Source organism: Caretta caretta, chromosome 21 (assembly GCF_965140235.1).
Source record: "Caretta caretta isolate rCarCar2 chromosome 21, rCarCar1.hap1, whole genome shotgun sequence".
Taxonomy (NCBI): Eukaryota; Metazoa; Chordata; order Testudines; family Cheloniidae; genus Caretta; species Caretta caretta.
The window spans coordinates 5,120,740-5,145,921 of NC_134226.1; the positions used below are offsets into that span (position 1 = coordinate 5,120,740).

A 25,182-nucleotide genomic window follows, 5' to 3' on the forward strand; every position below is an offset into this window, starting at 1 on the left:
TTCACTTAAAAATCATCACTTTATTAAGAATACAAGACAAATCCTTCTTGTGTTCATAAACTGAACATTAATAGTACTAAATAAGGAATATGGTTAAAATCACACTGTAGCATTTTACAATTGCCTTGCATTTTAAATAGCTCCCCCCCCCCGCCCCCTTAATGCTGAAAGGCACTATATAACAATCCAATGATTGATATAATAGGCATTTATAATAGGCATTTATAATATACTCTGTACTTAAAAAGCAATTCCTGGAATTAACAATTTTACCCCCAGTCTAACAATGTTTTCTTATACACATTGTGAATAGTCCCACTATGTAAGTCTTTGCAGGACCAGGGTCCTAGCTGTTAAAGCTATTTTGATAAGCAAAATGATTAGTACACATTTTGGGCAACATTCACAAAAGGATGTTTGCATCTAACTGCCACTTTAGGCAATTAAAGCCTAAACCCCAGAACGGTGTTTCAACCAGGAAAAGCGAGATGGTTCTCAACTCATCTGTGGGGCCCTATCAGGTAAGCAAGATCAAGGCCCTATAGATGAGCTTGCACAAAATGACTAGAGGACAGGGAAGAGGGGACAGATTTTCCTTCCAACTTTTAGCCCAGTGAATAGGGTACTCACTTGGGAGACCCATGGTTCAAGTCCCCCTTCCACCTGAGGAAGAGAAGGGATTTGAACAGGGATCTGTCACTGCTCAGTGAGTGCCCTAGCCATGTGGTAGGAGTCTTTCAGTATCTCTTGTTGAAACCTGTTCCACTGTGAATAATTTTAAGAGTCACTGGAGCAGATGCCTCTCTCTTAAGTGCATGCTCCCTTTTGCTGGACCAATGTAGAAGCTGTTGTATGATGGATAAATGTTGACTGAGCGGATGCAAGCTTGAGCAACACCCCAGGCTTCTTGCAAAAACAGTGTAGGTACTTTACACCCCAGGATTCACAGCAGGGAGGTACCAATCTCAGAGAGGGGTAGAGCTTAGCACATATGCCTTGGCTTTGTACCACCTATTGGCTACCTTATGCAAGGAGCATCTTAAAAACATGCTGGTTTTTGTGAATCCCATGCTCTGGCTTCTGATTCTCCCAATTCATTGCACAGCCAGCCTAGACTTTGTGAATTCCAGTGATTTTTCTGGACACTAAAAAGTTTTTGTGAATCTAGCCCTTCCTTGTTAAGCATACCCCACAGAATATTACTGTTTGATAGTGTGCTAGGGGATCAAAATTATTCAAACAAATGTTTCTGATCAGAAATGCTAAAAGTACTAATACAAATATATACATCCATATCACACAGAACAATGAATAGCTGAAATAAAAACAGACTTAAATTACATCCACTTCCTTCTGTGGGAAAGTGAACCTGTAACAGAACTGCCTAGATGGTCTGTGGTAAAAGAAAAAGGATTGGTTTATTAGCTTTGCCACACATGGCTATGACATAAACAGATCATGACAGTTTTCATAATGATACACATTTCGAGTTATAGCTGCTGAGTTCAATCCAAGCTTCAATTCAGAGCCCACCATATGGGAAAGTATATGATTTCAGATATGCACCAAGACCCCCAACTCCAGTAGGAAACCCCCTATCCAAGATCCCTAATGTAATAATTTTTTTGAGCTGTTTCAGCTGACAAGTGTTTGCTTGTCCTTCAGCAAGGGGGGAAAAAAGTCTGTCCTCATCCAACTTCCACCTCAAGATTGTCTTTATATTGCAATTAAAAGAGTGTATGTGCCTGCAATTTGTACAGTTGTGTGTATCTTCCATCACTTCCAGTGGGAAACCTTCATTATCTAGCAAGTCTGAGGCGCAAGAAGTGTTTCTGATGAGGTCACTCTCTTGATTCCCCATTCAAGGTGGTCCTTTGCAATCTTAACTGGGACAGAATTACTACCCAGACTCCCCCTGTTGCCCACCAAGACCAATTAATTGCCTTAAGAGGAAGGTTACAAAAACCTGGTTTAGATGCACAGTATATCCAAAAGCAGTGGACAGCAAGAGAAGTAGTTTAGTTTCATATTTAGTACTTGCAAATATAAAGGGAATGATGTGCAAAACTTAAGTTATGAAAATTAAACTAGGCACCATATCTTTCAGTAGGTAGTCACCGTCCTAAAATAGAGGTACTTAAATTTAAACAATATGGCCACTAATGCAACATAAATCATATCAAGAACCTACCACGCACTCTCTCATTGCCTAGTCTCTTCTGGAAGCAGGAGGATGCTGCAAGGCAGAGAAAGAAGGCAGCTGGCATAAAGCCCTGAATGCAGAGTTTTAGTATTCCAGGCTGCTGTGAAAAGGCTATGGGCACTAAACTTTGTATAAGTTAATTTCACACAGACAAGTGAGCTAAAAGGGATGGTACTGGTATACATTCTGGCTTTGTGCCTTAGTAAAGATGCGGTAGATGTCTACAGCAGTCAATCACAAAAGGAGAAGAAAAATCTAAGATGAAAGCATCTTCAATTCTGGTGAAAGTAGGTGCTAAATATTCCACTACAGAAATATAGTGCAAATGCAGTCCTTTTTCCATCTGTGAAAGAATTCTTTCAGCACTGCTCCTTCCCCTCCAAGCAATCAAGTTTTACACGAGGTGTACTCAGCAGTAGGTGAAGTGGAGACATGTTTCCTGCAAAAACAAGAATTAGAATTTTTATTTTTCATATAATCTCATTTGTTTTAATTGGTTATTTAGCATATTTCTTCCTGTTAACAAAACTGGCAATATTTTCCAAGTCATCTTTTCTATTACTTCAGAGACATACTGGCTGCTGGTACACTTATAAAAAGTTAAAATGCAAATAGGCTCCTATGACGTTGGGGTGTTTTTTTTTTTTTAAACTAAAGCAGTTATCAAGCTGTTAACATCCTGCATTTCTGCTCTCCTGAAATGCTTGTTATATATGGATTATTTTGGTTGAAGAGATTGTCACAATGTTGGTAACTACAAAACACTAACGCTGTTTATTTTACAATTAGCTAGGAATCCCATGCTCCTGAGAAGTCACTTCCTTAAGCATATTTAGGACTGTTGGAGACATGTGAACCAGTCGCATAAATTAAGAACCAAAAGCTGCATGGCTGTAAGGGATGTAATTTGTAGTCCAGACTATCCAACTTGAAACTAGATACCTAAAATTTATCAGTTACAATACAGAAAAGAGTTTAACCTTAATTTTTTTTAACTGAATAGCCTTCTAATAAACCTTTTGGAAGCAGCCAGGATTGAGATGTTAGATCTCCGGTCCATTACCACCACCTTCTTGGAAGCCATACTGAAGGATTTGAGACTGGGATAAAGGGAAACTCTGGTTTCAAAGGACTTGTTATCTCTGCATGTAAAACTGTCCAGCATTGGGATTGTCCAGCACTCAAGTGCACACCCCCTCCAGAGTGTAAACCCAAAATTGTATTGTTTTGTCTTGCACTGCACTAATATATATTAGTGTTAAAAAACACTGCCAGAACTTTGTCACCGCTGAGCACAGTGAAAAGCAGCAGGTTGGTCCCTTGTTCTGATAGGTTTGAAATATAACTGATGATTTTGAAATAAACATTTTGACTCAACTGAGGTGTAAGAATAACCACAATTGTTGCCAATTATACAGGTCCACCAGGTTTATCAATTAAAGTACAGTAGAACCTCAGTTATGAACTTGGGAATGGAGGTTGTTCATAACTGAAATGTTTGTAACTCTGAACAAAATGTTATGGTTCTTTCTAAAGTTTACAACTGAACATTGGCTTAATACAGCTTTGAAACTTTCCTATGCAAAAGGAAAAATGCTGCTCTTAATCATCTTAATTCATATGTATCAAGCATAGAAACAGTTTCCTTACTAAGTCAAAACTTTTTTAGACTTTCTATTTTTAGTAGTTTACTAAAAACTTTAACACTTTTTGTTTCGAAGAGGATGGTGATCAATTGTTCTCCATGTCCACTGAAGGTGGACAAGTAGCAATGGGCTTAATCTGTACCCAAGGAAGATTTAGATTGGCTATTAAGAAAGACTTTCTAACTATAAAGGATAGTTAAGCACTAGAATAGGCTTCTAAGGGAAGTTGTGGAATCCCCATCATTAGAGGCTTTTGAGAACAGACAGGACAAAACTGTCAAGGATGGTCTAGTTGTACTGGTCCTGCCTTGGTGAGGGGTCTGGACTAGATGACCTCTTGCAGCCTCTTCCAGCCCTACATTGCTATAATTACTTCCTTGTAATAACGAAAGAGTATTTTATGAAAACAATTTTACTGAAAAACTTAAGCCACCAGTACTTTAAAATGAAAATCTGAAATATTTCATGCATGCCTTTAAAAAACCACTTTAAACCAAACTGCATCTGATAAGGACCACTGTACATCACCAGGTTTGAAGTGACAATATTTCTCCTTTATCAAAAGGAGGTAACACATGAGAATGAATTAGTCCAAAAAATACATACCATACAGGAAGACCTATGAAAGTAACTTGTGGTCTTCACCCAATACATAGCAGTTACATACCACATTTCCCTTGGAAATATGAATAAGCCATCTAATTTGGACATTTTCAAATGGAAAGGAAGCTTAAACTATACCTTTTAATGTTTCAATTAGTTCTTTAATGCAGATGCTTCAATTTCATCTGGTACTTTAGCCTTTAACATGCATGCTTCTTGGCCGTTTTCATCAGTTTGGTATGAGCTGAACAGCAGAGGAGGGGGAAGTCTAATTGATTAATATTCTCTATGCATGGTGAGTTAAGCCCAAGGGAGTGGAGGAAAGAGGGAAATAGCTGGTGAGATTATTTTTACAGGAGCCTTAAGTTTAGAAATTGAATACAGAGTTTGGTGCCTGCAGCGATTTCCAAAATAAGCTCTAGTCTATATCTAATATTGGAGTCAAAACAGTCTGTTGAATGGTCTCCATTTTCAAATCTCCCTGCCCTTCACAGAAGACAAGTGGGAGCATAAACCTCATTTTGATTTGTTAAAAATTAACCTGGCTCTTGCACTTAAAAAGTGTCAAAGGTTCATGGAGTCTAGTTAATGAAAAAAGCACATGGTGCGCTAATGCTCTGGATCCAGCAAAGCACTTAAAGGTAAATTCTGAAGTCAACCATACTATTCACCTGCTTAAAGTTGGGCATGTGTTTAAGTGCTTTGCTGACGTGAGGCTTAAGCCCTGTATTTTGTTCTTTACATCCCTTTGAGTTTCTCTACACTAAATATTTCTGAAAGTATGTTCTGTCCCCACTCCCCTCCCCCCATAAGATTCTAACAAATGCTTATCACCATCATAAAAAATAAATAACTTGTCCTAGAAAGTGGACCTCATGAAAAGTGTATGCAACGTATTACAAAGAGGAAACTCCTCATGAATTCAGTTAGGCTCCAGTCCTTACCTGAGAACTACATGGATGCAGGGCCCACTGTTCTCAGAGCAAGGTCAGGTTCTAATGTTCACCTTTTTTTTTTAATTTACAAAAATTACTTCTGCCACTATACAGGTTTGCTAGGAATCTATACAAATGAAATGTCAAACATTTGTATTTATTGGGTAGTTTCAAAATTTAAACACTATACATCTTTTTTTCTATACTACCTACTGTTTTGTATTTTGAATAGTATGAAAGTATTGTATAAAATAAAAATTGAACGTTACACATGCGTGCATGCTGTTTTAGCTTTCCCTTGTGTTGTGGGTGTGCAGGGGGATTTAATTTACCTGTTAAACATTTATTCAAATGGATTCTTGATGAGATGAAAAAGATACTTTTGAGGAACAGACAGACATGAAAAATAAAGTATTTTGAATGGACAAGCAATGGGTCTTACAGATTCTTCCCTACTGATGTCAGCTGCCCTGGAGGCAGCAGAGTTACAAAACCTGATGAGGATGGCACAAGCGTGTGCTACCATCTAAATTACTGGGGGAAAAACTGGTGTGCTTCTGAGCAGGGCACAGGCATATTCCTTCCACAAGAAAATTGTATTCCTAGGGTCCTGTGTCAGAACTAAGCCTACCTCAGAATGGCCATATTTAGTCAGACTAGCGGTCCATCTAGCCCAGTATCCTGTCCAACGGTGGCCAGTGCCAAATGCTTCATGGGGAATGAACAGAACAGGGCAATTTTAATAGTGATCCACCCCCTGTTGTTCAGTCCCAGCTTCTGACAGTTGAAAGTTTAGGGAACTTAGCCCAGAGCGTGGGGTTGTGTCCCTCACCATTGTGGCTAATAGCCATTGATGGACATCTCCATTAACTTAATTCTTTCTTGAACCCAGTTATACTTTTGGCCTTCATGGTGTCCCCTGACAATGAGTTCCACAGGTTGTCTGCAGTACTCCCTTACTAGTTTTCAACCGGTTGCCTATTAATTTAATCAGGTGACTCCTAGTTCTTGTGTTATGTGCAGGGGTGAACACTTTCTCCTCACCAGTCATAATTTTGTAGATCATATTCCCCCACCCCCAGCTGGGTCTTTTCCAAGCTGACTAGTCCCAGTCTTAATCTCTCCTCATACAGAAGCTGCTCCATCACCCTCATCATCCTTTGCTGCCCTTCACTATAGTTTTACAATTTTAAATATCTTTTTAAGATGGGTGACCAGAACTGCATGCATCCTTCCATGTGTGGGTGTACCATGGATTTATGTAGTGGCATTATGAGCTTAAATGCCTTACTATATGGGAAAAGGCCATGTGCAGTCTTTAAGGTTAATTCACAGCTTTTATGTGGGTAATTATCAGAGCCAAGTGAGAACAGGTTCAACACTGAATTTGTAAAAGTAGATTAAAAGCTAGAATTTTTCATAGGTTAGTGAATACAAAGGCTAATGAAAGCTCAAGTAGCTACCATACTGGCTTATGCAAAAAGGAAAGGTATCAGGAAGCTGACAAACAAGCACAAGGAACAGGTGTAGACTTACCCTTTCTGTGAAAAAATTTTCTTATAGACCAAAGCTACTATCAGCATCACTGCAGCGATTACAATTACTTGAAAGGAAAAAAAAAAATTTAATTGGGTGACAAGTCACTGTTAGCTCAAGAACACACCCATGATTAACGAACGTCACAGGTTTAGAAATGAAGTTCATGATGCTTTTTAGCAATGCACGTGTTCAACCACAATACAATCTCCCCCCATCTCTGAATCTTTAATCAAAAAGTATTAAATACTCAGTGCTCAAAGGAACACACAGCTAGTGAACTTACCTCAGGGGAGAGGAAAAAGCAGACCCAAAATGGTAAAGCTGCACCCATTGCATTACAGGGAGCTTCACTGGCATTCTCTCTCTTTAAGAATTGCTGTGAACACCTGATCACAACCACCCGTGAAGGGGTTAAAATGGCTCAGAAGGGACTAATTAACCTGTTAGGCTGCATGGGACTTGGTTGACAAGCACTAATTGAAGATAGTGCCCATCTGGCAGGAGTAGGTGGGGCTTGTATAAAGCCAGGAAGGGCAAGCAAAAGGGCTGTAATGTGGAAGTTTGCAGTTTTTGTTGGAGTTAGTGAAGACAGAAGGTGGAAACTCAGGGAAGTAGAAGCCCAAGACCTAGGCTCTGAGGGAAGGGTTTACTCAGAAAGGTGGTGGAGAAGAAAGCCAGCAGAGGGCAGTGTAGGAAGCAGCAGTAAGAGTTGAGATCGTGCAGACCTTGGCTCCTGATTGTAGGGTCCCTGAGCTACAAGCTATAGTAGTGGGAGGGCCTGGGTTTCCTTACCAGCCACTGGGAGTGGCACAATCTTGAATCAAAAGACTGCCCGGAATGACACCTGGTCTGGTGACTTTGTTAACGTGAAAGGGGAAAGCTGTATGGTGATCTGGCTGGAGAGCCAAACAATGGAGAGGAAGCACTGAGTCCTAGAGACCAAGAGGGATGGTGCATAAGCAAGTGATGGAAGGGAATGTCAGCCTCAGCAGAGTTAATCCCCAGCTGCAACCACAAGGGGTAAGTAAACCTTGTGACTATGCCTAATGCTGCTTGTTAAAATAACCATGCTCTAGGGTGGCCAGAGAGTTGTGGCATTGAAGTAAGAATGCCAGAGAGAGAGTCCAAGAGAGGATCTTTTTGTTTTAAGCAGTCCACAAAATTTAAAAGTTGAAAACCAAGTACTAAAGAGGGAGGGAGAGAGGAGAAAAACCTTTTGTAAGATGGGGGAGGCACAGCTCGTTCATGATGGACCTGTTATTGCCTAATTATAGTTCCAACAAAACCCAACAGGTTCCAATACAAAGCCAAAAATGTGCTTCAAATTCTTTGCAGAATTTAACAAAAAAAATTTGCTCTGATTTTTATTACATAGATGACAAACAAGAAAAACCCCACTTTACATTAAAACTATGATTTATAGCAGTTGATGCTAATACACCTGATCAGTTTTTTCAGGAACTTTACAGCATTGCAAAGGAGTTTGCAAGTAATTCAGTAAGAGAAACTCCGAAATCACTGTACGTTCCTGCAGTCACATACAACGAATTGAAATAGAAGTAAAACACTGATTTTATACAGTGATGCTTATTTTATATTTCATGTATCTCATTTGGTGTTAATAAAGTACTTACCACAAATTATTATGATGTACACACCTAGAACAAAAAAGGGTGAATTCAATTTAAGAGCATGAATGGTAATTATACAAGGAGGTGTACATGTATTAATCTCTACTGGACTGTCTCCAAGAAAATCCAGCATAAGTGTTAAATTAGAACAAGAACCAATTAAAAATAAGACATACTGAATAGTCTTCCAAGTACTGTGTCTAGATAAATAAAATCTAATAGAAGGCTAATTTATATAATAAAACTCTCAAATAGAAAGGGATTAGCCATGTCTCACCCCAAACTCTTTAAACAATGTGCGTTAACAATACCTCTTAAATGAGAAAGTGTCCCCAAGTGACAACTTCCTGAATCCCAGATAGCATTCGGGTGTCATACAATATGAAATATGCATTTTTTTTTGCAAAATGTTTTTTTAGAATTTATCACATTTATACTTACGTAGTCTACATTCTGGAATTACAGGCTCCCATTTAAATTTATCAGTGCAATGAATCGTAGGTTCACCAGGCATTGTGTAGGCTGCATAACATTCAATTGTAACATGATCTCCAACAACATAATGAGGTTTTGCTCCAGACTTTACTCTTCCATGAGAGATGACCAGGTCTGGACAAACCTCTGAAGATGAAAAAGTGAAACACACACTTGTTAAAACAAAGTAATACGAAACCCAAGTGCAAATGAGATTAGGCTTCCCATTTTAAAAATATTTCCATTCACATGCATTTTAAAATACATACCCCATTGAATCTTTCTGCTACTTTTAAGATGTTTGGTTAGAACCAAACACATTTCAGAGCACCTGTTCTGTAACTTACTCAACATTTTTCATGTTTGTCTACTTTGCACCGATTTACTGAAGGAGTGGAAAACAGCCACATTATGTAGACAGGAATCTTACAGTCTCACGGACCTGTTTATTTCCAGTGATTTACTATTATTTATGTATAGGCATTTATACAATGCTTATCCTAACAAATGAGCTAATGAGAGGCACTGGAAGAGTTAAAATAGCCATCCAACCAACAGTCTGAAAGCCCCTCACACAGCATGGAGCTAATCGTCATCAATAGAGAAAGTATTAGGACAGAAAAAGGCTCAAAAACTGTATTAATAAAGCTGTTTGTCATGTCACTTAAGGAGCTCTATTAAGAGTTCATTCCCCTCCAATATGAAGAATGCAGCATGCACTCCCCTTGTGGGGAGTGCATTCTTTGGTGCTCTTGGCATTGGTGCTTTACGAAAGATCAGACAAAGACAGCAGAGACAGAGCTGGTGTGAAAGTTCCACTTAAATGAAAATTAAACTCCACATACTAAATATTCCATTTTACTTAGAGGGCATCTATTAATTGTTGGTACATTAGTCCTCATCTTATATAAAATCACATTAGAGCAACAGTTACCAATAAAGCCAAACAAAACTTTAGTTGTACCTGTGCTATGCCCCACCCTTTAAAATAGTTTTCATATTTTAAAAACAATTTAAAAAAGATCTCTAACCCCCCATTCCACACCTGTATACATCAAGGTGCTTCAGATGATAAAGCAACAGACAGATCTGCAGTGCTCCTGTGAACAAAAGCCCTTTGCCCCAGATTTAAGAGGACAAGAAAGCACATGGTTTTAGAACCTCTTAAGATAGTCACTCAGTCCATTTAAAAAGGTAAAATGTTAACTCCACCCTCAGTAGAGAATCTCTTTTTACCTTGTAAGAGAAAGTTTCCTCATGCCTAGACTCTGCAAAAGCAACATCTGTGTTAATGCATGTGCCTCTGAAGCAGGAACATGACAGTCTTATCTAGACTTATTTAGGCAAGTTTGTACAGGGGGATCCCACACAGTTTCCTTTGCAGTGAACAGTCACTGATTTTGCACCATCAGGCAAGACATAATTCACCTCACAGGTCAAGATAATAATACCATCTCCAGTGACATACTGAGGTTTCGATGGAAGCATTTTTCCATTTGGGAACTGTGGAGCGCCACAGACACTTGGAGGTACTGTAGTAAAAATAAAGGAGTGACGTGCCCTGGACTCAGATTCATTTTAAATAATTTAATGACTCACAATAATATTTATCATGTCTGGCCAAGGACATACATCCCAGAAGCTGGACAACGATCATTCACAGGACAGCTCGATGAACTGTCCTTTGGCAAGGGCAGTGCAGGGAATAACTACCAATCTCTCACAAACAGCTAATGTTCAAAGAGACATAACAGAACATGCAAGCAGATTACTTGTCTGATTTTCTGATAAGCATATTAGAAGGGCCTCCTAAGGAGAAGGAGCTGGTCTGGCAAGATAAGAAGGGTGGTCTATAGGTAGGATATAGAGATAGTTGCTAGAGAGGCAGTCACACGGAACATCAAGGCTAACAAATGAAAAAAGGACAGGTAAGCAAGGGACAACTGTGTATAGCCTTAGAAGCTAAGACTAACTTGTACTTGATGTGGTGGAAAAGGGGTGAAGATTTCTTGTCCTGAAGATCTTGTCCTCCCCATAGACAATGCAGATGCTACACAAAGGTCTGTCCTCTTGGCTTCTGTGGGATTCTTCAGGGCAGTCTCTGGGCCCACACATGCAGCCAGACATATGTTAGAGCCTATCCTGAGCCTAGCAGTGGCTATTGAGACATCACCAGCGTACTACTCTCCTGGTCTAACCACCACCTCCTCCTCATCCAGGCAAAGATCAGAGGCTTCCTCCTTCCACCAAGGTAGTGAACAACCACAGCTACTATGCCCCTAAAGACTCCTGAACTCCTCTATGTTTTAAACTTTCACAGTCACACACATTCAAGACCAAGCTGCCAATGAGTTAGTACATCTAACGTCCACTGTCACTGATGCCTTGGCCCCAAGCTGCTCAATTCTCCACCACTATCACCACTGTTCACAGATGAACTATGGCAGATAAAGCACACTAATGAATAAAATATTTTGAATGCACCTGCCAGCAGCATTGGCTCTTGCACGACTACGTCACTGCAGTGAAGGCAGCAAAAAGAGCACTCTATTCTGCCATCAGTGAGTCAATATCAGCGAGCAAAGCTATTTCACATAGCCCTCGGGTTACTCAGCCCAGACATCAGACCCAAGCATTGACCATTACCAAGAACTCTCAGCTTACTTCACTGATAATCAGTCAAGCTTAACTGGGAAAGACAAATCCACCCCTGAACAGATCATATTATCCACTCCACCATGTATGCCATAGCTCAGGAAACCCTAAAAAAATATTTAAACCACAAGCTGTGAAATGGGTCCATGGCCTTCCTGCCTAGTAAAAGCCAGTAGGGAACTACAGCCACTACTTCTGCTTCTCTCTGAGAAGTACTATTTCCATAATCACCAAGCCCCTTGCAAAACAGTAGCTTCCCAATCCTCAAGAAGCCATAACTGCACCCTGAAAAACTCTTCAACATCCCATTCCTGGGCAAAGTAACTTAGAAAATAATAGCTACTGCGTACATTTAAGGATAATCAAAACCTTAAACTCCCCCTCAATGCAGAAACCCTAATGGCTGACAATTAAAAGCTATTTATCTTAAACTTGAGTTTAATGGTAATGTTGCTTCTGCAGATTCTAGGCACTTGGAAACATCTGTGTTAATGCACATGCCTGTGAAGCAACAGCAGAAAGGACCATGACATTCTTATCTAGACTTATGTTGACAAGTTTGTACAGGAGGATCCCACACATTGTTTCCTTTGTAGTGACTAGTCATAGATTTTGCACCATCGGGCAAGACATAATTCGCCTTGCACGTCAACGTAATACCATCTCCAGTGACATATTGAGGTTTTGATGGAAGCATTTTTCCATTTGGGAACTGTGGAGCACCGCAGACACTTTGAGATACTGTAGTAAAAAATAAATACATTTTTACAAATCAAAGCAGAAGCAAGGTGTTCTGGAAGTTCCAACAGCATGTGACCAGGATGCCTCACAATTAGGGCTTGGACCAGGACATAGCACAGAGACTGTTCTAAGGGCACAAGACAATAAACTTCTTGCCTATGTCCATGATCACGAGATTTGCTCATATTATTTGACCTCTATTGCTGCCTCTGAGACAGTGGACCATAAGCAAACTGCTAATCCATCTACATGACACAGCAGGAGCAGATGACTCAGTACTCAAGAGGTTGAAACTCAATGGCTGATGGCTCCTCCTAATGGATGGCCCTCACCTGTGAGATTCCACAGGGACCCATGCTATCCCCTTTCCTCTTCAATATCTACAGGAAACCACTGGGAGAGAGAATTAAACACCATGTGCTCAGTTGCCAACACAGTATACCAACACTCACTTGTATTTTTCATGCTCAATAGATGCAACCACTGCTACTACTGAAATGTCAGAATGCCTCTTCCCCCCCACAAAAAAAAAATCAGCTAGTAGAGATGAACATCCTTAGGAGCTTTGGAGAAATCCCACATTAGGTCTAAAGTTTGCATTTCCTTTCTTCACTCTAAACAACCTTGTAGTCTAACCAAGTCTTGGAAGAACAAGTGTAGATTTTTATAATGCTGTGTGCGCAATGTGTAAGGGAAGTTGACCTCTCAAATCCCATTTGCACTTACCTTTTTCACAAGTTGGTACTGGAGGAGACCATAAATTATTTGCTTGGCATACAATCATATGACTGCCAACCATGAAGTAGTCAGCCTCACATTCAAATATAATGGCATCTTGATATGAATAGGAAGGACCAAATCCACTTAGTTTTCTCCCATTTTCAACTTCTGCGTTACTGCACTTGACCACTGAAAATGGGTAAGAATGTGAAAAACTCATCTTCTAAAGAAAAAATAAAGCCCTGAAACATGTGAATAGCATATCTTTACATTTTTTAAATAAACAGTGGCTTTAATTCTGCATCCCCTTCTCCCCCGACCTAATTTTTTAAAAGTTTATTTCTACAACAGCTACCTTGGAGCTAGACAAGGGGGAAAAAAATTAAGTATATCAAAATGAGCCTTCAACTAAACCACCAAACAGATGCATACAGATATTAAATCACAACACTGCACTTAATTGGATTCCTATTCACAAGTCCAAGAAATAGCAAGGTTAAGGAAGAAATTCCCTTAGGTTTACCACAACCATGCTACGTGTGACACTAAGTAGACCAATGACACAATTTCGCTTCAGACAAAAAACCCTACATTTTACTGAGGGTGTCCATATGTCCAATTGACAAAACATTAACTTTGCTACTCATACTTAGTGGGTTTATGTCTTCCAGGACTTTTCTTTGCTTCTTCACTCTTCATTTAATGGATTTGTTGCTCTTGACCAATCAACACTACTCTCCCTCTTGTTCCTCAGCTCCCAAGATCCAACTCTACTATATTCTTGCTTTTTGTTGTCCTGCTTTTATTGAACTTTATATTCTCATTTCCCCTAGCCCATCCTATGATTACACTCTCCATCAATCTTCTTTACAAACAAACACTGATCCCTGGTCCTGGTCCAAATTCTCAGCTGGGGTAATTATACAGAATAATTGATTTCAAGGGCACTACATGAGTTTATACCAACTGAGGATTTGGTCCCTTGTGTCTTTACTAGTTCTTTATCCCTTGCAGAGGATGAGATTCTCTCTATTTGACAGCAACACAAAGCTAACACATCCAATGCTAGCTACTACGAAGAGAAGGGAGAATTCCAAGCTTTGTCACTAATACAAACATTGTCCAAATCAGTTTGGGATTGGCTCGTTGGGCTCATTAGGATTCTATTCTACATAGGTTAGAATACCATGCTCATAATAATAGTGGACTGCCTTCCATTAGTGCAGGGGTCTCAAACACGCAGCCTGTGTGGTCCGCAAGGTTATTTTCTGTGGCCCACCAGCTCCCCGTGGCACCCCCACCCCCCCAGCATTTACCTAGAGCGGCTCCGGCCCCACATGCACCGGGGCAGGGCAAGCTCCCTCCCTGCCTTGCCCCCCCGCTCCAGGAAGCGGTCGGGACCTGGTGGGGCCCCACAGGGGTCTGTGTGTTGCCCTGGCCGCTCCTCCAGGTACCTTCCCCGAAGCTCCCATTGGCAGCAGTTCCCTGTTCCCAGCCAACTGGAGCTTCGGGGGAAGTACCTGGAGGAGACGCCAGGGCAACACACAGACCCCTGTGCCCCCACCTCCCCCAGGTTCCGTCTGCTTCCCGGAGCAGCGCGGGGGCAGGGCAGGCCCGGACCTGCCCCCCAAACCCCTCCTGTAGCCGAAACCCCTGCCCTGAGCCCCCTGCTGCACCCTGCACCCTTCCTGCACCCCAACCCCCTGCCCTGAGCTGCCTGCCACACCCTGTACCCCCTGGGGTGGGGCCTCACTGAAGGGGTGGAGTGGGGTGGGGCCGGGGCAGCGGTGGGGGGGGTAGTGGTCAGTGGTGCGGCCCTCTGGCCAGTGTACTAGTCCTCATGTGACCCTCATGGTCATTTGAATTTGAGACCCCTGCATTAGTGCATTAAGCAACATGCCTACATATCTGTCTAATGTTGATGTCATACCATTGTTTAAAGTCAAGTGAAATACAAAGATAATATCGGTGTGTGTGGGAGTAGCCTAAAGCTGACTCACCAGTCTGGGCACTTGGAAAGTGCCATCACTTAAGGCACACTGGAGAGATAATTGGTTAAGGACTGGGTGATTAACCAGTTAACAGGGTGGTTCAGCTCACCAGCTGAGGACAGCTAAAAGACAGGAAGAGAGAGAGTCTGGAAGGAAGGGTTGGAGAAGCCCAGGATCACAGGGAGATAAGATCTCTCAGCCTCTCCCTAGGGAGAAGGTAAGAGCCTTCTGCTGTGGGGAGTTTGTATTGTTATTTCACAGTATAAATACAAGCACATGACACTGAGCTTGCCAAAGAGTACTCAAGGACTGTTTGCGGTGAGTGAACCCTGCTCTATGACAATCAGCTACACCAGATCTCCTTTTTGTAGTAGTAATCTATATCATGTGAGTAGGAGATGAAAACTGAGCTCAGAGATCTTTACCACTACTTTTAAAGTTCTGAAGGGATGTACTACAAGTTTCTAACCAGCAAAATCTATTTGTCCTCCTGTCCCACACCTGTTGAATCTTTTTTTCAGATTAAGGAACTCAGGGGAAGAGACAGGACTGTCTAGCAGTGGGGATTTTTAAAGAAAAATACTAGTCTCCTGATGCCACATATCTGAAAACTAAACAGCGACACCTTTGAACAACTAAGAAATCTGACATGGGAATGTTTAGGATTTGAACAAATACCACAGAAGCAAAGGAATTCAAAGTTAAAGACAAAACACGAACATGACATCTGGGGTGCCCTATTTTATCCAGCTGAGATGTTTAATCTTAAACCTGAGTATCCTTTTGGTATGATTTTATAGAAGCTACAAAAAATAGTGACCTTTACACTGAGGGGGCTCTCCACTCCAAATTCCATTTTGGTCTTTGTCAGATGTACAGTGAATAGATGCCTCTCCAATGAGTGAGAAAGGGTCTGTGCCTCTTGGTACAGTATTACAGCTGTAAGTTACTGTTGAGCCATAGGTGTATTCAGTATTGGAGTCACCGGAATGCCTCCCATTCTTAATGTCTGGAGGCGGATGACATGGAATTGCTAGAAAATATTAAAAGTTAAGAAAAAAAGCATTTAACCGAAAGGAGAAAAACTGCCATAGCAACAAGCAGAACAACAACAAGGTACACAGTCTACAGGCAATAGGGCAACAGTCATTCAGGCGAGTGCAAAGAATTACAGAAGCCTATGGATTTTTACAGCAATATTATTCAAGGCAAGGGGATTTTCAATAGATCTGATGCATGAAAGCCTGCAATCTGACCCATTTTAGGTGTCTAATACACAATTTTTTAAAAGTGATTTCACTGAATCAGCTAAACTATTTGATAATGGGGGGTTGTGGTTAACACAAGTGCAAAACCACCAAAAAAGGTCAGAAAAGGAGAAAATGGAGATGTAAATATGTACAATTTTATGTTAGCAGCATATTGGGGAAAGGAGATGGTAAGATGGTAGATTAACAGAAAACAGAGGAAAAAAGAGCTCTCTGAAAGACTGAAAAAAGTCAATACATTTGCACTGGAAATCACAGACTTGTTTTCCCAGTGCCTTCTGAAGGAAAGTTATGAATATTATGTTAACATCTTCCAGATATTTAATTGGAAAACCTGAATGTATTTTGATAAGACTTTTCTGTTACTTAGGAAACCAGAAGTAAAAATGTAAATGTTATGGACATTAAAGGAAAGTTAGCATAATACAACTTTTTCTAGAAATGCAGTTAGCCTGTATGCTTGATTAACCCCTGTATGTGGTGAAGTTATATTTGAATCCTTTTCCCTATAATTACTCAAAATTATTAAAAGAATAAGCCCCTAATGTATGCAGAAATCTAAAACTTAGTCTAGAATGAAATAATCTGACTAGCCTTCCATTAAAATGTAACTGAAAAGAATTTCCATAATAGCAAATATACATTTATGGCACTGGATGAATAAAATATCCTAAGAGTCTGAAAAAAGCAAGCATGGTGTAGCTCCTACATACGAACAATAAATCTGAAACCGAACACAGCAAAACAGAAGTTGAAATCATAAAACTGTCTACAAATAAGTCATGGAAAAAAGCCTACTGTGATACAAAGAAAGTAACAGGATAATTGGGTATCAGGATTATATATGAAAATCTATCCTGTTCACCTAAAATCAGTCAGAAACTCAAATCCGTTGTAGAACTATTTTCTTCAATATAGTGTAGACAGAATGAATTTGAGACAGCCATAAATTCCACGTAAACTATTAATCACAAGTTGACAGTTGTGTTATCAGTTATTCAGCAGGTAAAGTTTACTCCTGATTTTCAATGAGTGAGTGAATTTGACCCATATGAGCTAGCTATCAGTAATCTCTGGGCATTTTCAACAGACTGGTACCTCCGTTAGCTTTTAAAATGGTGAAATAAACAAGACTAAACATTTTAACAATACTTATTTTCTGTACTAGTGAATTCCTTTTACAGCACAATTTACCTAAACTAGTTGCATGAACTGGCAATACCAGAACAGAATCATAAATGTATAAAATCCACTTACCTTCACAAAATGGAAGTTCATGATTCCACGTGACCCTTGTTCCATCAATCACACACAGACTAGTATTATGTCCAACTAATCTGAACCTAAACAAGAACATTTTTTAAAAGGCAAAATTGCTTAACAAATTACCGAACTTCTAAACCATCAGCTCAGATATTTTGAGTATACTTCTGTTCTGCCAGCAGGTGGTGACGACACACTGAATTTCAGGTGATGCCATTCTTATAAGACAAAGAGTTACTTATTTTGCTAAAAGAAAAGGAGTACTTGTGGCACCTTAGAGACTAACCAATTTATTTGAGCATGAGCTTTCGTGAGCTACAGCTCACTTCATCATCTGATGAAGTGAGCTGTAGCTCACGAAAGCTCATGCTCAAATAAATTGGTTAGTCTCTAAGGTGCCACAAGTACTCCTTTTCTTTTTGCGAATACAGACTAACACGGCTGTTCCTCTGAAACCTGTCATTATTTTGCTAAGTATTCTGATCAAAGCCAGAAAATAGCAAGTGAGAAAAGTGACTCCAGCTAACAAGGATCGACATCTGAGATTTACATATTAGAGATACCCAGTTCACCACTGCTGATTCTTTGAAAATTACCAAAGCAATGCCAAAGATACTGTAGAAGGAGGAAAATAATTGGCTACCAAATTCAGAACTAACACTCAGTGTAAGACCTCAGTGCATTCTGTTTTTATTTGTTTGATGCATAACCCTATATCCCAAACATCTAGAAAGAGGCAGATAAAGTTAATACAAATTACAAAATTCTGCCCTATGTACCTATTTAATTATACAATGCTAGATGTGTACCAAAATATCAACACCAACCACAATATTTGAAAAATTTTTATAAAGGGGAGGCGTATTTAAAAATTTTTGAGGACCCTATTTAAAAAAAAGCCATTCCAAGATTTGAAAGCAAATCTTTTCAAATTTGAATACAAGGTACTAAAAAGGGAAGGTTCACACAATGGAAACACTGACCCAACCTTCTTTGCATTGAACATGCAGAACAGCTAAAAGGTTGCAGCTATTTATTTCAGGAACTTCGTACTCCACAATGCCCCGCTGAAGGTTTGTCATAATTTGCTATCTAGACCTTTGTACTGACTACAACAGTAGTAGTATTGGGGAGGGGGTGGGGGAGGAATCTTCGACATCCTTACCCTTCGTCACAAGAAAATGTAATGTTCGAACCAAATAGGAGATCTGTGATATGAACCTTGCCATTAGCTAGGTCTCTTGGATGTCCACATGATTTCCCTAAAGAGAGAATATAACAGGAATTAGATTTTTCTTTCTGTTCTGTTACAAAACATAACTAAAGGTAAATAATAAGTGACCCACATTTTCGCACGTGACTAATGTAAAGTTAAGTGTTTATATTAATTTAAAAAGCCTATGAAAACAAGAAAAAAGGCCCTCAAATGTGATGAATTTACATATTATTGTGTTATGAGTGGAATGGATAAGACCAGTGCCCTTCTAGTGAAATAACAAATTACTAGGAACCCAAATCAAGTGAATTACATAGAAAATAATACAACCAGATGCCAAAAATTTTGTGGCAGACTTAAAGAGCCCCATCCTGGAAGATGCACTTTTACCTTCCAGAAGGATGCGAGAGCTAAAGAATTCTATCCAACATTTCCTTTCTCAAGGAAAGCATAACCCTCCACACAGCACTCCCAGCCCACAGAGAGAGAGAAAAAAAATTTAACTGATATCATCACAGCAATGCAAACCAATATCACTAACTCATGGACTTGGCACGTTTTTATCAATAACGACATGCAATGTCTGCATTAGTTTAGTCTCCATGTACAATCCTGGCCCTATTGAATGGAAGTGTTGCCACTGACTTCAAGTAGGCCAGAACTTCATCTTCTGTGTTAAAGTTTTACATTTTGATTCTTTAGGGGAGCTTTATGCACCTCCTAAAAAACAAACAATTCTGTCTGAAAAACTGTGTCCCTTTCAAGCTCCAAATCATGAAATGTTACAAAATCCTCATTCCAGTCCAGAAGAGCCTTTAACCTGTTAGTGTTTTCTGACCGGAGTGTGGAGGGGTGGCAGAGGGAAGAGAGGAGAAAAAACCTTACCTTGACAAAACATTTTGGGTTCTGACCACACCGATTTTTCTTCACAAGTAAGAGTGGGCGACTGTCCAGCGACTCTTTGGTAACCTGGGCGGCAGTTATATGTCACTGTGGTCCCAACTGGAAACTCTTCCTTGGCCTTAGACTCGTCTTGCAGTTCAGCAAAGCTTAGCTTTGGTGGGGTACCACAACTACCTATTAAAAAAAAAAAAAAGAAATAGCATTGTAACTTTGGGGAAAAAAAACCCAAACTCTTTAGTTTTTGTATTTTAAACAAGCCTTAACTGACACAGAGGATGGGATTTTCAAAAGAGCCTAGGAAAGTTTCAATGGGCTCTGGGCATAGAACTTCCTTAGGCCCTTTTGAAATCCCAGCTTGAAATCTTAAAACAAGGAGTACAAACAGTAACTCGCACTACCAATCTGTGAGGTACAAGGTAAGAAAAAGATACTTATTGAAAAAAAATCCTAAATCCACAGAACAAGCGTGACTAGTTAAGCAGTGGTAAGATCAACAGAACTTAACATTTGCTTTCAAATTTCATCTGCCACTGTGGCACGCAATTTTCAGAGATACCAACCCTTTAACTTAATTGCATGTCCAACAGCAAGAAGCAATTTGATTCAAGTCCAATCAACAACAAGGATGTTTGTTGAAGAAAAAAACGCTCCCCTTTTTCTTGATCTGCTTCTTCACCTTATGACAGTGTGACAACTCCACCTCCAACTGCATTTCTCTAAATCTGTAGCATTTTGACCAGTTTGCTTAGGCAAACAAGAAATCTGCAGAAACATACGGCTGCACATCAGACCTCAACTTTCCACTAAATGATGCTTACTCTGCAGTAAAGGAACAGCTACTTAATCTACAGTATTTATGGTTCCAGATGTGTTGGACACAGATTCCACTCTTGATACACACAAACACCATGCACTAGAGATTGGAATCTTTTTGGCTAGCAGTATCTGTTGGGGCCATACCTGGATCCTTGATCAATCCCTGACCACCCTCAGGGCATAAAGATAGGGAAACCTAACCATCTCTCAGTTCATTTGCCAACATAGAATCCCAGAGGATTAGGACTCCACATTAGGGCGGAGACGGAGCTGTCTGTTCAAAGCCTCAAACTGTGGAGCAGCTGAGGAAGTTGCAGAGGTTGCCTGTGTTAAAATCTCTGCTTTTTTTCCAGAGGCTCAGACAATCAGGGAGCACTGCCTGAACTATGGCTGCTTTTGTTGTTCTCTTTTACGGGATGGGACACTGCACTCCTTAGGGCTCGGAGCAGCCCTGCAATTAATCCTTCAGAGTCTGGAGTGCCTCATTGTTGCCCTCAAATGGAAGGTCTTCAATTTTTGCCTCTTGGAATCCCTGAGGGTTGCAGTCATGGCAATCGCCTCACAGAAATGGCAATGGCCACTGTTCACACTGCAGTGTTAGACAGTTAGTCTGCAGAGATGTTCTGGCAGTTTTAGACCTCTGCCATAAGTGTTTTCAGTTCTTCCTAGTGTTCCTTGGATAATTTATCCACAAAATTGGGCAGTTCATCCCAGTTTAAATTTTTTTTTTTTGTAAACCACACAGTAACGCTTGGTAACTTGCTACCCTCATTTACAGACTTGTGGAAGAACAGACCTTTCAGCCAGAGAAGTCAAGCTTTTCAGAGAGGAGGCAAGGAGTCTCTCTCTTGAGGGATGGACTTTAGAGGACTGTACTGTTTTGTTCTGTATTGTACTGCTTGTACAACCACAGAGCCAGGTGTAGGTAGCTCAAAAATATTTAAGCCTCTTTGTGGGGACCTGATTGACAGTCTGCACGCCACGTTCATTCTTTTTTTAGAAACTATGATGAATTTTGTACAAAGTATGCCTTTTGAGACATGTCCTGGGTAGATAAAGCCCATCAAGGGGCGTCTGGTCACATAATCAGCAGGGATTTTACACCCCAACTGCGAGTGTCTCTGACAGCTTAACACACAAAACAGGAGTGTGTGACCTAGCAGTCTCAGTCCCCTAGGGCTTCCCTTGCTACCAGGGTAGCATGACCTAGCAGTCAGGGTAGACTGCACCATCACCCAAGATCTCAGGCCCTCAGTCAGGGCAGAGCAGCAAACGCACACACAGTCTCAATAGTCTAGCATTTTGACTCTGGTGAATAGTAGACAACTGTAAACCTCTAGGTCTATGGTGGGGGAACTGCCACCCCAGTGGGGGTTAGCAGCAGGGGGACCCAGCCCAGGGCCCTAACAGAGTGTTATGCCATTGGGTCAGCAGGAATCTGCCCCAAACACAGTGAGATCTCAGTCCTATGACCAGACTAATGTCTATTTCCACTGGGCCACTTCCTACCTGGTCTCCTAGTACAGCAGTCCATGGGTGCTCTGGGGACATCTGCTGGCAAGGTCTGCAGCAACTCAGTCCCCCGCCCAGGTTACCACTGGCTTTCCAGTGTCCACCAGGGGTTCAGCACGCCGAGCCTCTATGAACTGGGGCTCTCCCAGGTCCATTGAAGGCGCTCATTATAGACATCCTTTCTCAGCAGTCCAGCCCAACTGAGCTGCGCTGCTTCCCTTTATACCCTGTCTCCAGGCTGAGCATGTTCAGCAGGGATGGAGGGGTGTGGCTTCCTCAGCATGCAATGCACAGTTAACCCCTGGGGGGCCAGTGTGGGGTAGATAGACCTCATCACAAGGCATCATGTGAAAACTCATAATCTGCTGGACCTTATTATCCTGGTAAAATATGTGGCAACACTGTATGTAAAGTTAGAAGATTCTACTGTATAATGTCGCTGTGACACGTTCCAAAGTTAGAAAAACAAGCCCAAACCAGTTCTTCAAAGACAAAAGACACATTGATGCCCTGGCTATGCATCAACATAATCAAATGGACTACCACGTGGCCATTCTCTGTCAGAAAGAAGGGTGTGAGCTAGAACTTTACATACTGGCAATGGAACAGCTGGGGGTTTTCCATGTAAACAGACTGTTGCCTGAACCCCAGCTGTAGATAGGCCTCAAAGAGGGGAGAAGGATATAAGACTGAGAAACAGAAGCTCCCAAATCACCTCTCTCCACTCATGACATCAATAATGTTTGAAACATAAAGGAAGCATGACTGAACTGGGGGGAGGTCCTAGTTGAAGCAATCCAGCCAGACGGCTATACGCTGGCGGGGAGGCAAACCTTTTTGCTTTTAAGCATGCTTGGTTTGTGAAATTAGGTATTAGTGTGCATTTTACCTTTTATTTCTTTTTTTGTAACCAATTCTGATTTTTATGCCCCATTACTTGCAATCACTTAACATCTATCTGCAGGTAATAAACTTGTTTTATTGTTTTATCTAAACCAGTGTGTCTGGATTGAAGTATTTGGGAATCTCCACTTGAGAGAACATTTGTGCACATCATTTTCCACTGATGAAATGATGGCCTTTATGTGAGCTTGCATTATTCAGTAGAGAGCTTGACAGTACAAGAAACACATTTCAGGGACAAGATCTGGGACTGGGAAGTAGCTGGTGGTTCCCTGTATGTAATTCATGAATGGCTGGCCAGAGCATTCATGTAATTCAGCTGGGCATGATTTTGCATGCTTGAGGCTGTGTGTGATCTGGCCAGGAGAGATTGTTCTCACAGTAAAACAGTGTACAAGGCATCCCAGACTGGAAAATTGAGGGGACACAGTTGACCATCTGTCCAGACTGTATCCTTGGGAATATCACACTGATATCTTCCGTCCACTTTCTTGGAGGTAGCAGAGAGAAAAGCCAGTGTGTGAGGTTCTGTCTTGCAGTCATGGGAAGTAAGAAGAAAGTGAGAGGTGGCTGGGCCCACTCCACCCTTTGTACCCCCTGGTGGAGAGGAGTGGAGGAAAAGGGCACAGATGCAGCTAAATGGATACCACTAGCCAAAAAGAACTGGATTTTCAACCCATGGGGGGCATGTGTACCAATCATGGAATCTGTGTGAACAGTCACTCAAAGAACAATCTGTTTTTGCAGAAGAAAAATATCGGCAGCTGATTAAAGAGGCTCAGCAATAGGGCAGCAATAGGCGGGCCCTATAAGCCCAGAACTGAAAGACAGATACTCTCAGGAGAAAGGGAGAAGTGAATGGAGACTACAGTCACTTCCTGGGAAGAAGAAGGAGACTTTTGGGAACTGATAGGCCGACGAACGAAAAGGGAACTAGAAGTAGGAAGTAGCCCAGGGATAGAGCAGTGAGACGGCCCAGACTGCTAAGCTGAAGGTCCCTGGGCTAAAACCTAGAACAGAGGGCAAGCCTAGGTTCCCCTACCAGCCACTGGCTGAACGATACTGAGGCAGTGAGCGAGAGGACTGCCTAGGATTATTGATGGCTAAACCACCCCTGGAAGTGGGGAGCACAGTCAGTGACATGGCCAGAGGGTTGAGCCATGAAGAGGACACTATGGTTTCTGAGGCTGCGGGAGGAGCTAAAGGCAGATGGAGTGACGGTGTGCGAACTGCGGGGGGTCTGGCCTTGAGCTAATCCCCAGAGTATCAGGAGGAGGCACCAGGCCAGATGTGAGTGGTACATCTTGTGACAGGCAGGCTTCCTTTCAACACCTCCCCATGGGGCCTCCCCTCCTGAGGGTTGGCAACCCACCCACCTAGAGCCTTCCTGCAGGAAGTCAAATACAGAGAAGTCACAGACAAATCTAGGAATCACAGTATCCATAACATTCTCTGTACTGAGAAGCACTTGAAGTATGATACAAAGTGGGAGACCTAGGCTATGGCTACACTACCGCAGTGCTACTCAAAGTGGTGGTCCGCAGACCGGTGCCGGTCCGCGAGCCATTGGTTGCCGGTCTGTGTGCACATTGGGGGAGAAAAAATTGCCAGCCCCCCACATCAGACAGCTTGAGAAGCACTGCACTAGAGAGCTTACAATGGCCCAGCCGCAGCAACGCAGCTGTGCTGATAGTGTAGCTGCTCTAAGGCAACTGGAGAGACCTCGCCCATCAATTGAGCTACTGCTGCTCGTTAAGGGGGCATTAATTATGCTGATAGGAGAAGCTCTCCCACTGATACAGCACTGTTCACACCAGCACTTAGGCTGGTGTAACTTAGGTCGCTCAGCTGGAGGTTCATTCACATCTGAGCAATGTAATTGGTAGTATAGACATAGCCCCGGTCTACACTAGGGGATCTATGTAAGATACGCAACTTCAGCTACGCGAATAGCGTAGCTGAAGTCGGCGTACTTGGATCGACATCTTCACGGCGGTGAGTCGGCTGAAGCCACTCCCCCGTCGACTCTCGCAGCGGTGGACTACCGGAGTCGACGGGAGAGTGCTCGGGGATCAATTTATGGCATCTAGAAGGCAGGTAGTGTAGACCTGCCCATAGCTATAGTATAAACAAAGGTCCTTTGGGTTCTGGCAGTGTTAGCAC

The 25,182-nt window shown here is 41.5% G+C and overlaps 1 protein-coding gene across 5 annotated transcripts in view; it reads right to left on the reverse strand.

The window, feature by feature from the left end:
• The window catches only part of LOC125625227 (C4b-binding protein alpha chain), a 35,698-nt gene continuing 10,516 nt past the window's right edge, over positions 1–25,182 (reverse strand). The window contains exons 2-11 of one of the 5 annotated variants that reach the window (XM_048827061.2): positions 19,771–19,962; positions 18,835–18,931; positions 17,664–17,749; positions 15,959–16,171; positions 13,154–13,336; positions 8,999–9,178; positions 8,561–8,584; positions 6,924–6,990; positions 4,591–4,696; positions 1–2,642 (exon numbers count right to left, since the gene is read on the reverse strand). In XM_048827061.2, the coding sequence (XP_048683018.2) occupies positions 4,606–4,696; positions 6,924–6,990; positions 8,561–8,584; positions 8,999–9,178; positions 13,154–13,336; positions 15,959–16,171; positions 17,664–17,749; positions 18,835–18,931; positions 19,771–19,962 (1,133 nt within the window). In that variant the 3' untranslated portion in view covers positions 1–2,642; positions 4,591–4,605. Of the gene's footprint in view, positions 2,643–4,589; positions 4,697–6,923; positions 6,991–8,560; positions 8,585–8,998; positions 9,179–13,153; positions 13,337–15,958; positions 16,172–17,663; positions 17,750–18,834; positions 18,932–19,770; positions 19,963–25,182 lie in introns of those variants that run through there. The other 4 variants (XM_048827062.2, XM_048827064.2, XM_075122038.1 and 1 more) reach the window with 4 other exon arrangements.